At 45.2% G+C, this 14,309-nt stretch overlaps 1 protein-coding gene across 1 annotated transcript; it reads right to left on the minus strand.

Moving 5' to 3' along the window:
• Positions 1–5,665: 5,665 nt before the first annotated feature.
• On the minus strand, positions 5,666–7,629 carry LOC123327201. The gene is made up of 2 exons (XM_044922905.1): positions 6,701–7,629; positions 5,666–5,828 (listed from the first exon to the last, which is right to left on the minus strand). Exons 1-2 carry the CDS (start codon positions 7,627–7,629, stop codon positions 5,666–5,668), a joined length of 1,092 nt encoding a protein of 363 aa, XP_044778840.1.
• Between the last annotated feature and the right edge of the window lie 6,680 nt (positions 7,630–14,309).

Consider the following 14,309-nt stretch of genomic DNA (forward strand, 5'->3'; position numbering starts at 1 on the left):
TTGGATGTTGTAGTTCTTTTGTCGTTTGTTTATGTCCGAGTGTGGTCTATTGATATAATTAATGTTTCGCGTCTGTACACTGCGGTCCACGTCCATTGGTTCTGGTCTTGGTTGTGGTTTGGTCGCAAAGGGACGGGGTGGTGCATTATATTGTTGCCATTGCTATTGGTAGTTTTGTCGGGGTGAGGTGAACGGTGCATTACCGAAATTAGACACATGTTGACTTGGCGCAGGGAATGGCTGGTCCAAATATTGTGGTGGTCAAAGGCATTCGACGGCTGAAAATTGCGGGGTGCCGGTATGGGTTTTTCGGTTCATTTGCATGCAGCCGGCCTTATTTAGAATAAGAGAAAGATTTTTGTAGACGTCCTGTTGGAAGTCTCCCACCGACTGCTGGTGGCCTTGAACCAAAGTTGACATTTGGTATTCCAATGTAGTTATGTCCCGTTTATCTGCGTAATGCAGAGTGAGACATCTCGACATGGCCGTCCAGTCCATCGGAATGCTGTAGGACTCGAGTGCCACATCAGCACTTCCAACAATTTTATTTCTTATGGTATGAAGTATACCATAATATTTTGGAGTACCCACAAATGGGGTATAAGTCTCCATGATTCTATCAACGCTCTTTTTCCAAGACCCAAATTCTGCTGGATTTCCAGAGAATTTCCTGATCGATTTTACGATATCAGGCACCCTGCCAAAGTGCACTAAATTATTTCTGTATTTGGGCTCGACGACCTGATCGCTCACGTCAGTAAAGTTACTTTTGCTTTTACTTTTCAGATTTTTTTGTCGCCACCTCGTCGTTTCACCATTTTGGATTGCACTATTAACTGTTATCCGTATTGCTCTTCTGTATTTATGTTTGTTCTCGGCGTTCTACTTCTACTTTTTCCTTCTTCTTTTCGGCAATATTGCTGTTCTTCGTTTTGCGTTTAGTTAACATAAAATTGTAAATAAATCATCATAAATCCTTTTTGCCTGGGCAACAGGGGAATCCACATCAGCACTCCAAAGAAGGTTTTCTCCGGGCTGGCCTGACAGAAAATGTGATCCACCCACCAATGGGCAATGCTATTGCCGATAAGTATTTTCCTTTTCCGGAAAATCTGTCTTTTTTCAAACAGTTTTATTTTATAGCCGACCGTGAATTTTATTTTTTTATTAACTCACGGGAGTTTCTTCGGCATAATTTAACAGACGATTTTTTTTTTTGCAAAATTTTGATTTTGCTTCGAAGTAGACTTCGACTTTGCGAAAGAATTTTTGTCTTTCGTTCGAATTTATTCGCTGGTCCCTGTTCGGGCGCCAGTTAATAATTACAGTTAATTAGTTTTTATTTTGTAGATCGCAAGCGACCGATTATTGTAATTGATCATTTGAAACTAAAACTAACATACAAAATGTTTCCCTAAGTCCCTAGCAATCAAATGAAGTCGTCGGCAGCGTCGCATCGTAGAAGTGTTGATGTCGCGCTTAACCGTTCGTTGGCGTTGATGGCAGCGGACTATGCAGACCTCTGGTCAGCATTTTTGGCACTTGTGTTTACCCAGAACAATGTAGGAACACATGATGTGAGAGAGAATCGATTGTAGGGCAATACCTTACATAAGCTATTTTTGTTTATTGTGTAATAAAAAAAATATTTTGTCTTGTCTTTAAGTCTAAATGAATGGAATTGCGCTGTTTTGTGCTTTAGCGCGGCGCGGCTATCCAAATATGCCAGCTGGGAAACATTAATATTACAGGGCAAACTCCTTCAGAAGCTCCACTTCAGAAACACAATTAAATGATCGGGGAAATCGACTATAGCATTCTCTGTTGTTAACTTCTTGTATCATTCTATTCAGACTTCATAGATAGGGCATGTCCCTTACATCTTACATTTGCAACAAGCTGTCAAGCGCCGGACAAAAGTATCATGTGCTATACATTGCTGTCAGTGTATTCGATTCAAAAATATTTATAACTGTTGGTAAGTTAAGATAAAGATTCAGCTTTTCGGTAATTACGCATTGAAAGATTGATTCCGTTATATTTTGGTGAGCCTCGCTATGGCCTTTCATCTGATTATTTCATATTGCTTGCCGAAATATCTTTAATTGTTAGACAGATGCCTGGTAAATAATGAGAATTGAGAATTTGACGAATTTTTTGCTTAGGTTTGCTTCTAGGACTTATTTTACTTTTTCTTCAATATCTTTAATGTCACTGCTTGGGTGCTTGTTGGCGGGTTAGCGGTGTTACGTTGATGTGGTGTTACGTAATTATTTGCATATTCTTCAATCTGTGTAAGTTATACTTTATTTATTTATACTGTGCGGTTATTTATTTAATATTTATTTATAACAAGAGGACTATTTAAAAGTTTAAACATTTTAATACGGGTTTATTTTGTCAACAGTTTATTTTAAACTGTGACTTTGATGAGACGTCTTTAAAAAGTTTGTTCGCTGGGTACGTAGCGTCGGAGACGGGTTGGGCTGCGATATAAGCTTGACATAGTATTTCCTCTTGATTTCAGCTATTGCATTTTTGAATGAGGTAGGTTTAAGACTCAATAAATGTTTCCGTTTCGAACAAGCCACGGTTCCACGCTGATAGTCCTGAGGATCTTTGATTGAGCTCGTCGGACGATTTCCATATTGCTATTGCAGGTACAGGGTGCGGCAGCATAACACTCTTTTTTAAAATGCGCGCCATTCAGTTAGTTGATGTCATAGCGGAGCGCTAGTTGTCGCGTTCAAGAGGGGCGACTGCAACGCCATCATGCGTTGGAATAGTGAGGAGCGTGAGTTACCGTTTCCAACCGGCACACAGACCCTCTAGCAAAGCCACCCCGGCTTACCCTGGAATTGGTACAAAGCAACCAAAATGTAAACACTGGGTTGAATTAGGCCACCCAACGACCGTCCAGCGAACGGCCGTTGTCAGCAGCGGAGAAATGTTTACATTACATTTCAACAGGAAACCCCTACTACTCCGGACTGGGTAATAGGAGCACGACATCAGCAAAGAACTAACCCACTCAAGAATAGGCAACAGAGCACTTCACATTTTCGGCCACCCGACGCACCCACTTAAGAGTCTGCGACGCAGCATTTATGGATTACACTTACACATGTAGTATTTAAGGCACTATGTATTTCCTATTTCCTTTTCTCAGCGGAGGTCTCATTGTGACCGCCGCTGAAATAAAGAATCAGATTAGTTTTGTCATCGAACAAGAATCAACGTCTTTTCTCTAAAAACAAAACTCCGAACTTCGGGCAACTAACACCAAACCTTCAACACCAGCAAAACTACATTAAGGACGTCGCATCCTTAATCATAACTCGTGCCTTCGCCGTTGAGGTTTACTTTTCAAGCGGAGCTTCTTCTTGATGTCATTCCCGAGGGTGCTATTGTTTTTTTTAGTGATGAAGCCCATTTTCATTTATGTGGGTCGGTTAACAAACAAAACATGCGCTACTGGGCTGACACCAACCCTCGAGAATTGCATGAAAGGCCTTTGAATTCACCAAAGGTCACAGTGTTTTGTGCTATGCTAACAAGAGTCACGACAAAGGCCATAAATCGGCTTACGCAATGTTTGGAGAATGGAGGACGTCACCTATCAGATTTAATCTTCAAAAAAAATATAAATAAAAACTTTAGACATGTACCTACATTATATATTTTTCAATGCCTACAATAGTTTTCATTGAGTTCTGATAAAACGAAATTATGCTGCCGCACCCTGTATGTATTGGTTTTTTTAATTCCATATTCTCTTATCCATTAAAGTAAACAATTATACCCGTTACTTGTACATTTCTATCGATTTGGAAAAGTATTTCTTTGCGACGCTCACAAACCGCTCAAAACACCACCAAAACGTACAAACGGTCACGTCCACACTATTGAACAATTTTGTTACTGTTGTACGTTTTATTCCCCAGTTTTTGTCGATACGCCAGAAAAATTATAAAAATTCTCGTCTCGTTCCAATAGCTGAACGGCTATCTAATGGTCGGGGAACTCGATGCTCGTAGAGTAAATTGGTATACTATATTCGTTTAAAAGTAAGTAACAGGTAGAAGAAAGCGTTTTCGAAAGCATATAGTGTATAGATTCTTGATCAGAATCAATAGCTGAGACGCTCTAGCCATGTCCGTCTTTCTGTCTGTATGAACGTCGAGATCTGAACAACTATAAAAGATAATTTAAAACTTAAGATTAGCATACAGACGCATAGACGCATACCATATTGGAAACTGTTGTGCTACTATGTGGATGTTGTGTAGAATTATGCATTTGTCTGCCTACTGCCTACTGTTCAACTATAATGTTTTATAACTTCTTGGCTCGGGCCTTAAATATTATTTAAACTTTTATTTTAAAAGCTATAAAAGCAATTATTAGAATTGTAGTTTCTTCTATTGTTCCTAGTCTGCTTATTATTGTGGTTACCTCTGTTCAAGTTATCACGGCTTTTATTGTAATTTCCGTTGTCTTTCAAGAAATAGCGAGGAAGTGTAGGAAATTGTTTTGCGCTTAGTATTAACGAACTTATAAAACTGTTTCGTATCCTATGCAACCTAGAACTTACAACGGTTTAAAACGCTCTTGTAACACTGAGCATGAAGCACCGTAAAATTTTAATATTTCCTTAAAGTCTGTACCTAACATTTCTTATTTTTGTTAACTTCTTTATTAAACCAATGAGGTTAGTTAGAGATTGATGGATAGTACACAAGACTTAAAAACTGATTTAATTGTTGTATAGAAAAGTTATGGCATCTGCCATTGCGTTGCAAGAGTAAGGATCGGCCCAATATTTAAAAATATTATAAAAATAATAAATAGTAATATTTATAAAAATAGTTTTGGCATCCGCCATTATGTTGCAGGAGCAAAATCGGACCAAATAAAGCCAGCTATAAACTTATTTAGCCTTAGAGAGTAAGCCTTGCGAAAACAATGAGTTCGCTTGGTTGACTTCTCTGATTTATTTTTTATTTATTTATTATAAAAGATAGAACAGTTTAGAAAACTAGACTAACTTATATAGTATAGGTCTGGCTACAGGGCCTACAGCTACATTGATTTACAATTTTATTGTATCTTAATCTAGTTAATATACATTTGCCTTTTTGTTTTCAGATTTTGTGGTATAATTTAGTTTTTTTGAGGAAAAGAATGAGTTTTTGTATGTTATCTGGATTGGGTTTGCCAAGAAGGTCTAGAGGGTTTGTGTTGTTAAATATGTCTTGTTTGGTTTGTAGGAGGGATGGGCATGAGTTTAATATATGGCTTATTGAAATATCTTGGCAAAACGGACAAGTTGGTATTGAATTTGGATTTATTTTATTTATTTTTAGTGTTGGTGGGTTATATTTGTGTGTCCTAGTCAAAATCGTATTATTTTTATTTGGTCGAGTCTAGTCCAATTTGGGTGGGATTGTTTGAGGTAATCGCATGTGTGTGAGGTATTCGTATTAATTGATTGGTACCATTGACTTCAGTTTATTATGTTTTCGTTCTTTTTTGTCGCAAGATCAGCAGCCGTCTACTCGTCTGTTTTGGGCCTCTGGTGTTCAACATTATGGTTGATAGCGCCCGGTTTACTCCTGCTGGAGTCACGGAATGATACCTGGTGTCTATCATGACTCCCAGGTACTTAAGAGGAGGACATCGTGCCTACTTCGACAGTGGCCGTCTCCACTGCCTTCCTGGAGCTCATCAGGACAGCCTCCGTCTTCTCCGGCGCCAGCTCTAGCCCCATTGAGCTGAGCCAATGTTCAATGGCCCTGATGTTTTGGTTACACTTCTCGATCTCGCTCCTCCCGACCAGCGGTAGGCGAAGTATACCGTCATACATGGTGTTCCACAGAAGCGGGCCGAGGACCGAGCCTTGTGGGACTCCACCGGTGCCTGAAGACTCCTTCCGACGACCCGCACAGTAGGACCCGATCAGAAAAGTAGCTGCGGATGATCCTGACTAGGTAGGCTGGGACGCTGAAGCCAATTAGTCTAGTGTGACCATGAGGCAGTACTCTTTGCCACCCCCTTCCATCTGGTGCCCTCGATTGCTTGGGCCGCTACTTCGACCACTCTGTTGACAACGTCCACGCGATCTTCTGAAGCGATAGCCCTCTCTAGCCGAATGCACACCAGTTTCTCCAGGAGCTTGCCAGTTCCATCGATGAGGCATATTGGCCGGAACGATAAAGGCTCCTCGGGTGGCTTCCCTGGTTTTGGGAGGAGCAACAGCTTTTATATTTTCCAGCAACTCGGGAAGACTCCTTCCATCAGGCACTTGGTGAATGCCTTCGCAAACGAGTCTGGCTGGAGGTAGAGAGCAAGCCGAAGCGCCCCTATCGGGATGCCGTCGGGCCCGGGGGCCTTGCCGTCCTTCAGCAGTTTTGCCAGCTCCAGGATCTCTTCACTGCTGACCGTGACGTCGGTTTCGACGTGGTCCCCTGTGGCTGGGTCGATGGGGCGTAACCCATCCATCAAAGAAAACAGATGTTCCGCTACACTGTGGAGCATCGCTGGGTCCAGTAGCTTGGGAGTCATTGTGTAAGCCTTCTTGACCACCACCTTGTAGGCACTTCCCCATGGGTCGCTGTCGGCAGAATCGCATAGGTCGAGGAAGCATTTCCGTTTGCTCTCCCTTATAGATATCTTGAGTGCTTTTCTGTGGGCTCTGTACTCGAATTGGCGTTCGGCAAAGGACTCTGCACCTCTAGCGCGTTGATAACGACGTCTGGCGGAGAGGCACTCACGACGATCCGTCTTTATCTCCTGGTTCCACCAGTAGAGAGGGGCTCTTTGTCGGATATGCGTCCTGCTCCTTTGCATGCTGGCGACGCACGCGGCCTTCAGCTGCCTCATCAGCTCCACTGCCGTCAGCTCGGCTCCTTGTCTGTTCGCCGTGGGTAGGAACTGCTCTCGAAATACCTGCGTGTCCAGAGTGTCCGTCTTGTATTTTATCCTAGTTTGGGCTGCTATCTGGGCTTGGGACGAGGGAGGGCATCCCAGGTCGGAAATAATGGGCAAGTGGTCACTGCCAGTGTAATCCTCGTTGAGTCTCCACCTCGTTAGCCTGAACGACGAGCCGCTAGTGAAGGTGAGGTCCACCACAGAGCCCAGTCCGGCGCGCCTGAACGTGTGCCGGTTTCCATGGTTTAGAAGAGCCAGGTCCAACGTCGCGAAAGCCTCCAGCACCATCCTGCCTCTCGCGTTGATGGTTGAACTGCCCCAGCTCTCTGACCATGCGTTGAAGTCGCCCGCTATGAGAACCTGGGTGCGGCCTCTAGTATCCGCTGCCAGTCTATCCAGTGCCCGACTGAATGCGATTAAGGTCAGGCTGGGAGCTAGGTATAAGCTGTACACCCACCATCTGCCTACCCTAGCCCTAACAAATCCGATGTCCGAAAGAACATCGGTTAATTGTTGGGCTTCTATGCTGCACCTCCAGATCGCTGCTTTCTTGGTGCGGTCGAAAGCCCATTCTGGGCTAGCCGCCGTCCGGTAGGGCTCACTAAATAGCGCAAGCTTCAGCCTGCGTTCGCGCACCGTCCGCACTAGCAGGTCTTGGGCTGCCGTGCAGTGATTCAGGTTTAGCTGAATCAGACGCATTATTGCAGTGCCTTTGGTGCTCCTTTGCCCGCCAATGGGCACTTCCGGGTGCCTATTTGGTGGTTAGTCGCTCGGCTTCCTCTGCTTGCGCACAAGAAGCACTTAGCTTTGTTAGGGCACTCAGCGGAATTGTGCCCCGCGGTGTTTCTACAGTGGGCCGCTATGTGGCCTTCCTCCAGCCATCTGAAGCATCTTTGGCGTGGCTCGAGCTCCTTGATCTGGCATTGGGACCATTCTACCCTCAACTTGCCACGCTTGATCAGCGGGTCCGCCAGATTGGCTGGGACTGTTATAAAAGCAGTCTTCCCTCCATACTGCGTTTGCCAGAGGCTCTTGATAGCCACCACTGCTGCAGGGATCTCTGCCTGGACCTCCAGGACCCTCTTCAAATCGTCTTCCCTAGTGAGCTCGTCGAGGTCGCGAATCAAGAATACCTTTGATTGAGTTACCGAGCGAAGGCTGGCGCGGTCTCCTAGCACCGCTCCCATGTCCATCTTGAGCTTTTGCGTCAAGCCTTGGGCAGAGGCACGTAGCTCGAGGAGCAGTTCGCCTTTGGCCCTCCTCTTCACCCTTGATACGTTCTCCCCGATGGCCCTGAGCCTGGCGTCCTGCCCTTTTGTGACCAGCGACAGCACTTCGCTGTACGGTAAGCCAGCTGAAGGGGTATCCAGCGCATCTGGCCTCTCCTTCAGCGGTCTCTGCAGCGGTCTCTTTGCAGCGGTCTCTTCTCCGGGCGGTTGCTGCAATCTTGGTTGCGGCTTATTTCCCGCTGCAGTGGATTGGGGCAGAGCCCTTGGTGAGCGCTTGGGTCCCGCGGGGTTGCCGCTCTCCTCCTTAGCTTGTTGGTAACAAGCTTGTAGGCGAGGCCCCAGCTATCGCAGTCTACGCCATCCTGCAGCTCCTTAAACGACCGCGCTTTGGCAGCCACGATGCCGTGCTTAAACTCTAGGCGTTTCCTTCTGAAAGCCTCCAAGAGTTTCGCGTGGTGTGTACTGCCTCTGGCTCGTTGCGCTGTTCTCCTAGTCCTGAGGCAATCAGACCGTAGTTGGCTTAGGGAGGCACTCCACCATTAAACGGGTGGTTTGCGCTGTGCCTTATTTTTCCTTGGCATGTTTGCGTCGCAGATTCTTCCCAGCATATTCATGAGGCCTGCCGCCATACTCTCTGCGTCCCCATTTGGGATTTCCAGGGAATTGATCTGATAGGCCAGCATGGCCTCATCGATCTTCCTGGTGTCCCATGCTTTCCCGGCTGTTCTACTCTGCCGTCTCCTGGGCATGCCCTCCGGGGAGAGACTGAAGGAGATCAGGGCGTGGTCGCTCAGGTAACGTCAATAAAAGACGTACCCCTATCGTTGTTAAACGTCGGCTTCCGTCCGTCGTTCAGCAGTATAAGGTCCAGCATTCCCATGGCGTCAAAGCTCGGCCTCTGGCGTTGGATGTCCTGCTTCCCCATTCCACTGCCCAGGCATTAAAGTCGCCGGCAATAACCTTCGGGCTTCGCCCTCTCGCATGGTCCACGAGCGCCTCCAGAAACTCCTCGAACTGATCGGGAGTGTCGCTAGGCGGAGCATAGCAGCTGTACATATGGACGTGTTTTAACTTCGTATAAGCGATACCCCGCATAGGTAAAGCAGCCAGTTCCTGGACGTGGAGAGAGCTGCAGCATTTGATAGCTGCTTTACCTGTCTCGTCAAGGATCATGGATGATTGTCCACTACCAGAGACGTAGGGTTCGCTTGGGAGCATGATGTCTACATAGCGCTCAACCGCAGTCTGGGCCAGTAGACTCTGAGCTGCTGCGCAATGATTGACATTGAGCTGTACTACGCTAATACGGGCGTGCATTAAGGTGGCTCTCAGCTTCTTTTAGGGTCGCTCTGTAGGTCGGGCACGCAAAGTATTGCAGATCAGGCATTTTGGTGCTGCAACGCACCCCTTTGCCTTGTGCCCACGCTCACCGCATCTAAGACAGCAGTCTGCCCTGTCGGTGTCCTTGCAGGTTGCTGATCGATGTCCATAGCCCAAACACCTGTAGCATCTCGTGGGTCGGACGTCCTGGGTGAAGCGACATCTTGACCATCCAACTATTAAGGTGCCCTGTTTAAGGACTGGTATCGCCACGTTCGCGTTCAGCAGCACTAAGGCTATCTGCGTGCCAACCCGCATTCTGCGAAGGCCCCTGATATCTTCAGGATTTATCTGCAGACCCTGGAATTGGGCGACCATGCAGCTGTAGAGCTCATCTGTTGTCGTGGCCTCGTCCAATTCGCTGCAAGATAAAGCTATTCTTTGCGCTCCCGTGCGCACAGAGGCCAAGTCATTGAGCGCCGCTTCCAGGTCGCTCTTAAACTTGGGAACGCTTTCCGAAGCTTTCCCCTCTACCTCAAGCTACAGCTCACCTTTCTGCGTTCTCCGGATTTTTCGTACGTGACTTCCCAGTTCGCTAAGGCTCGGGTCCGATCTTAGCTTCCGAAGCATCTCTGCGTACGAAGCCTCACCTGTCTTTTTTACTATCAGTGCCCCAGGTTTTTTACGCAGGCGCGTAGGCTTCGCCTTGGTCCACTCTGCACCCGTGCTAGCATTCTTGGTGACAGATGCGTAGCTGCCTGGCTTGGACTCGTTAGGTCTGGATGGCACCTTTTCTTCACCGTTGCCACCCAACGTAGGGTTGCTCGGCTTGGGCGCCTGGACTTTCGGCACTTGCACCTTGGGTACCTGCGCCTTTTGAGGACCCTTTTTGGAAGGCTTTTGTACCTCCGTCTGGGTAGCACTGCTCTTCAAGCGGTGCTCGCTAGAAGTACCTTCGTACAGCTCTATCGCCCTGTTGTTAAGGGCTGAGAGTTCGGAAGCTAAGCCCTTTGTCTCTCGTGTCACGTGCCGTTGGGTCTCGAATGGGGATAGCAGGATGTTGATCTTGCCATTCATCCTGGTGAGTATGCCCCTCAGGTACTCGTTCTGGAGAGCCGTGGTCAGGTCCGAAGACCGATAAGGGGAACCAGCTGGGGACTTCCCTCCCGTCTTTTGCGATGGCACGGCGATGTGGTCCTGCGTCTTCTGACTTGTCGCGGTCGTAGATGCTGTAGGAGCCAAGTTCTCCACCTCTACAGCATCGCTACAGTCGCTAGTCAACGGCGGCTGGGGGCCTGCGTGCTCACCCCTCGCCACCGACGAGACCGAGATTCCGTCACCATGGGTCGGGTTACCGACTCCTCTGGTGGGGGATCTCGAAAGTCGGGAGCTCCTCCTGAACGGGTCGTTGCGATCAGGGGAACTGCCCCCCACTGAGCTGTCCATCAACTGAAGGATGGCCTAAGGTTACCTATGCGAAGCACCAGCCTTAGAAAGGGGTTCCCACGTAGGCCACGGATTTCCCCCTGGCTTTTACGGATGGTGGTTTGTACCGCCTCGACTCGGACACCAGAGCCTCTGCTCAGGCACCAGCACGGTGAGATGATGATATTTGGTCTGTCCGCGACCTTTGTGCCTTTTCCCCTTTCTTAACGACTTGTGCGCTCCCAGTAACCAGTAACAAAATTAAATTAAATTAAATTTCAACGGTTTAATTTTAAATTTAATTTTGAATTTCGCGCCCTACTTTCGCAACACAACACTGATCACACGGTTGGTCTGGCAACGCCACCCTCTCCAGATCACCCGTTGCGCCAAGTTGACAGCGCTATCAGCTGTTTTATCCGCTGCAACGATCGCAAGCTAATAAATTACCTATTTACCTGAAACAGGCGCACAATTAACTCGCGGGATTGCAGCGCAAAACTATGGCGCGACTCCACCGTGTGGTTTTGCCAGTTTGCCGCACACACCGGCCGACACAACTTCTATAATTTCGAGTGTTTCGCGCAGCGTTAATTTAAGACGTCCGTCTTCACGGCGATGTAGACTTGGTCTCTGTAAGTATTGTGTGTTGAAAAGTGTGTGGGAGAATTGTCGCTTAACAGAATAAGGTGCGTATTGTCAATGAACCTTTGAGTTGTTTTCCCTCGTGTATTTGTTGTTGGGGTGCCCCAATTAAAAACTCCCGTAAGTAGAGATGGTCTTTGTAGTATATTAAATGTGTTTTGGAGTGTCTGGTTAGTAATGTGGATTGTGTATTGGATTGACGTGTGCACTAGCAGTGCTACGCAAATATTTGTTAATAGTTTGTAGTTTATTGTGGTCGGAATGTTATGAGTGTATTGTATATGAGTTTCTTGGAAGGAAATTATGTGAGGGGAGTATTTTTTGATTAGAATAAGGCGTTGGCTGTAGTTCTTTACATATCCTTTTAAATTCCATTGGATTATAGTAAGAGACAAAGATTAAAGCTTATATCTTAACTTAAAGGTAATGTTAACGGTTTAGGCTTAAGTTTTGTGTAGAGTTTAAGGTTTTATATGGGTTCGCAGTCGTTGTTGTTAGTGTGCTTGTTTTGGTTTAGAGCTTTGGCCTTTATTTTGTATGCTTTGAGGTTTGTAGAAAAGTTGTTAGACTTGTCTTTCGGGAAGATTTTTATTTTTAGGTCTTCGGTGAGTTGTGGTGAGAATGGCGTAGATGGTTTCTGGTAAGTGTGGGGTCAGTATCCTTCTCTTCTAGTTTGTCGTAGCTGTGGTGGTGATGGTGTCGGAGTGGTTGGTTGGATAGTAAAGTTGTTTTGGCTCGTCCAGTTGTTGGTGTCTTAGATGAAGTGTTCTGTGCTGTTGATGTGGGTGTGTAGTGCGGATTTTGATGTTGGGATTGGGTTGTATTTTAGTGAATATTCGGTGACTGGGTGTTTTTTGTCATCTGGGTTGTGCCGTTTGTAAGTTTTTTGGCATAGGTGTCCCTCGGTTCGAAACCGTGTCACTCGAAATATATACGTTGGGCAGTTTCCTTTTATGAACGTAGGGCATTTGCGGTCAATTGGGCTGTGTTGATGGTTAAGTTCTGGATTGTTTCGGCAATTTAAGCAGTTTTTTTGTTTGTGCATTTTTCTCCGTCGGTAATGTGTTTTATTTCTGAACAATTGGAGCAAGTTTCTAAACTTTTGTATATTTTTTTTTTCTCTCTCTTTTTATTTACAATCTGTCTTAAAAAGTATGACAATAAGTAAATTTTATAATTAATCTTAAATTAACAGAGGCAGTAGTTATCCATTAATCCCTACTACATACTCTGTGCGTAACATGTTTTAATACTTAATACCTATCAGGGAGATCTAGCACGTGAAATCTTTTAAGTCTTCTGGCGTTGTTATTATTATTTGCCAAACTTAAGGCTAAGTTATTTTCATGTGTTCTTAGTCTGTGTATATATTTTTTACTATGTTTTGCTATTTCTTCTTTAACATAAGGTTTTCCTAAGTCTTTATGGATACTTGCATTTGATATATAAAATGGAGCATTAACAATTTGTCTTAATATTTTTTATTGGTATCGTTGTAGAATCTCAATATTTGAGTTGCTGGCAGTACCCCAGAACCGTATGCCATAAGTCCACACGGGCTTTAGTATAGCTTTGTATAAACGGACTTTATTTTCCAGAGTGGTTGCATATTTTCGGCCAAGCAACCAGGTCATCTTCAAACTTTTTAAATTTAGTTGCTGGCGCTTTGCTTTTATGTGGTTTTTCCACGTTAGTCTGCGATCGAGGTGCAAGCCAAGGTACTTTATGCAATTACTTTGTGGGATTGCTGATCCATTAAATGACACTTCTGGGCAGTCACCTCTTCTTAATGCAAACGTTATTTGCGCAGATTTTAGGGCGTTGACTTTAATTTTCCAAAGAAGGAACCAGCTTTCAATAAGGCGTAGCTCTGCTTGCAGTAGTTGTGAGGCTTCCTCTTTAGATGAGCTGGTAGCTAATATAGCTGTATCATCCGCGTATGTTGGCACAGTGCAGGTATTTGTTACCGGCATATCGGCCGTGTACAGGGTGTATAAGACAGGTCCTAAGACGCTTCCTTGTGGGACTCCAGCTTTTATAAAATGCAAGGGCGAGTATTCATTTTTTTGTTGCACAAAAAAGTGTCTATTGGCTAGGTATGACTTTTATAATAAAAAATATGGTGCAGGTATCCACTTTTTGATTTTATATAATAATCCGTCATGCCAGACTCGATCAAACGCTAAAGAAATGTTGCAGTGCAGTATTTTTTGCTCTCAAATGCTGACAAAATTTCATTTATAATCCTGTGACATTGCTCAGGGGTTCCGTGGCCCCTTCTGAATCCAAACTGGTGTTCGGGTATGGTAGCGAATTCGTCCAGGATTGGCAACATTCTCTTTAAAAGTATTTTTTCAAATACTTTAGAAAATATTGACAACAAACTAATGGGACGGTACGATGTCACTTCATTTTCTGCCTTGTTTGGTTTAAGGATCATTATAATTTCTGCAGATTTCCATTGGCTTGGGAAGTGGTCAACTCTTAAGATCGCATTAAATATAAACGTAAGAAACCGTATACACTTTGGTGGTAGATTTTTCAAGGTTATGCCATCTATTTTGTCCGAACCTGGAGCCTTTTTACTATTCAGCCATTTAATTTCTGATGAAACTTCATTAATACTGATTTTACTAATGAGTAAGCTCATTTGGCAGGGTGACACGAGAAAGTTATCTACTTCCCTTTCTGTTTGCGGGTTATCAATATCATTTGGCTGAAATACAGAGTGCAGGTGTTGGGCAAATGCTTTGGCTTGTT

The sequence above is a fragment of the Drosophila simulans genome, chromosome 3L (assembly GCF_016746395.2).
Source record: "Drosophila simulans strain w501 chromosome 3L, Prin_Dsim_3.1, whole genome shotgun sequence".
Taxonomy (NCBI): domain Eukaryota; kingdom Metazoa; phylum Arthropoda; class Insecta; order Diptera; family Drosophilidae; genus Drosophila; species Drosophila simulans.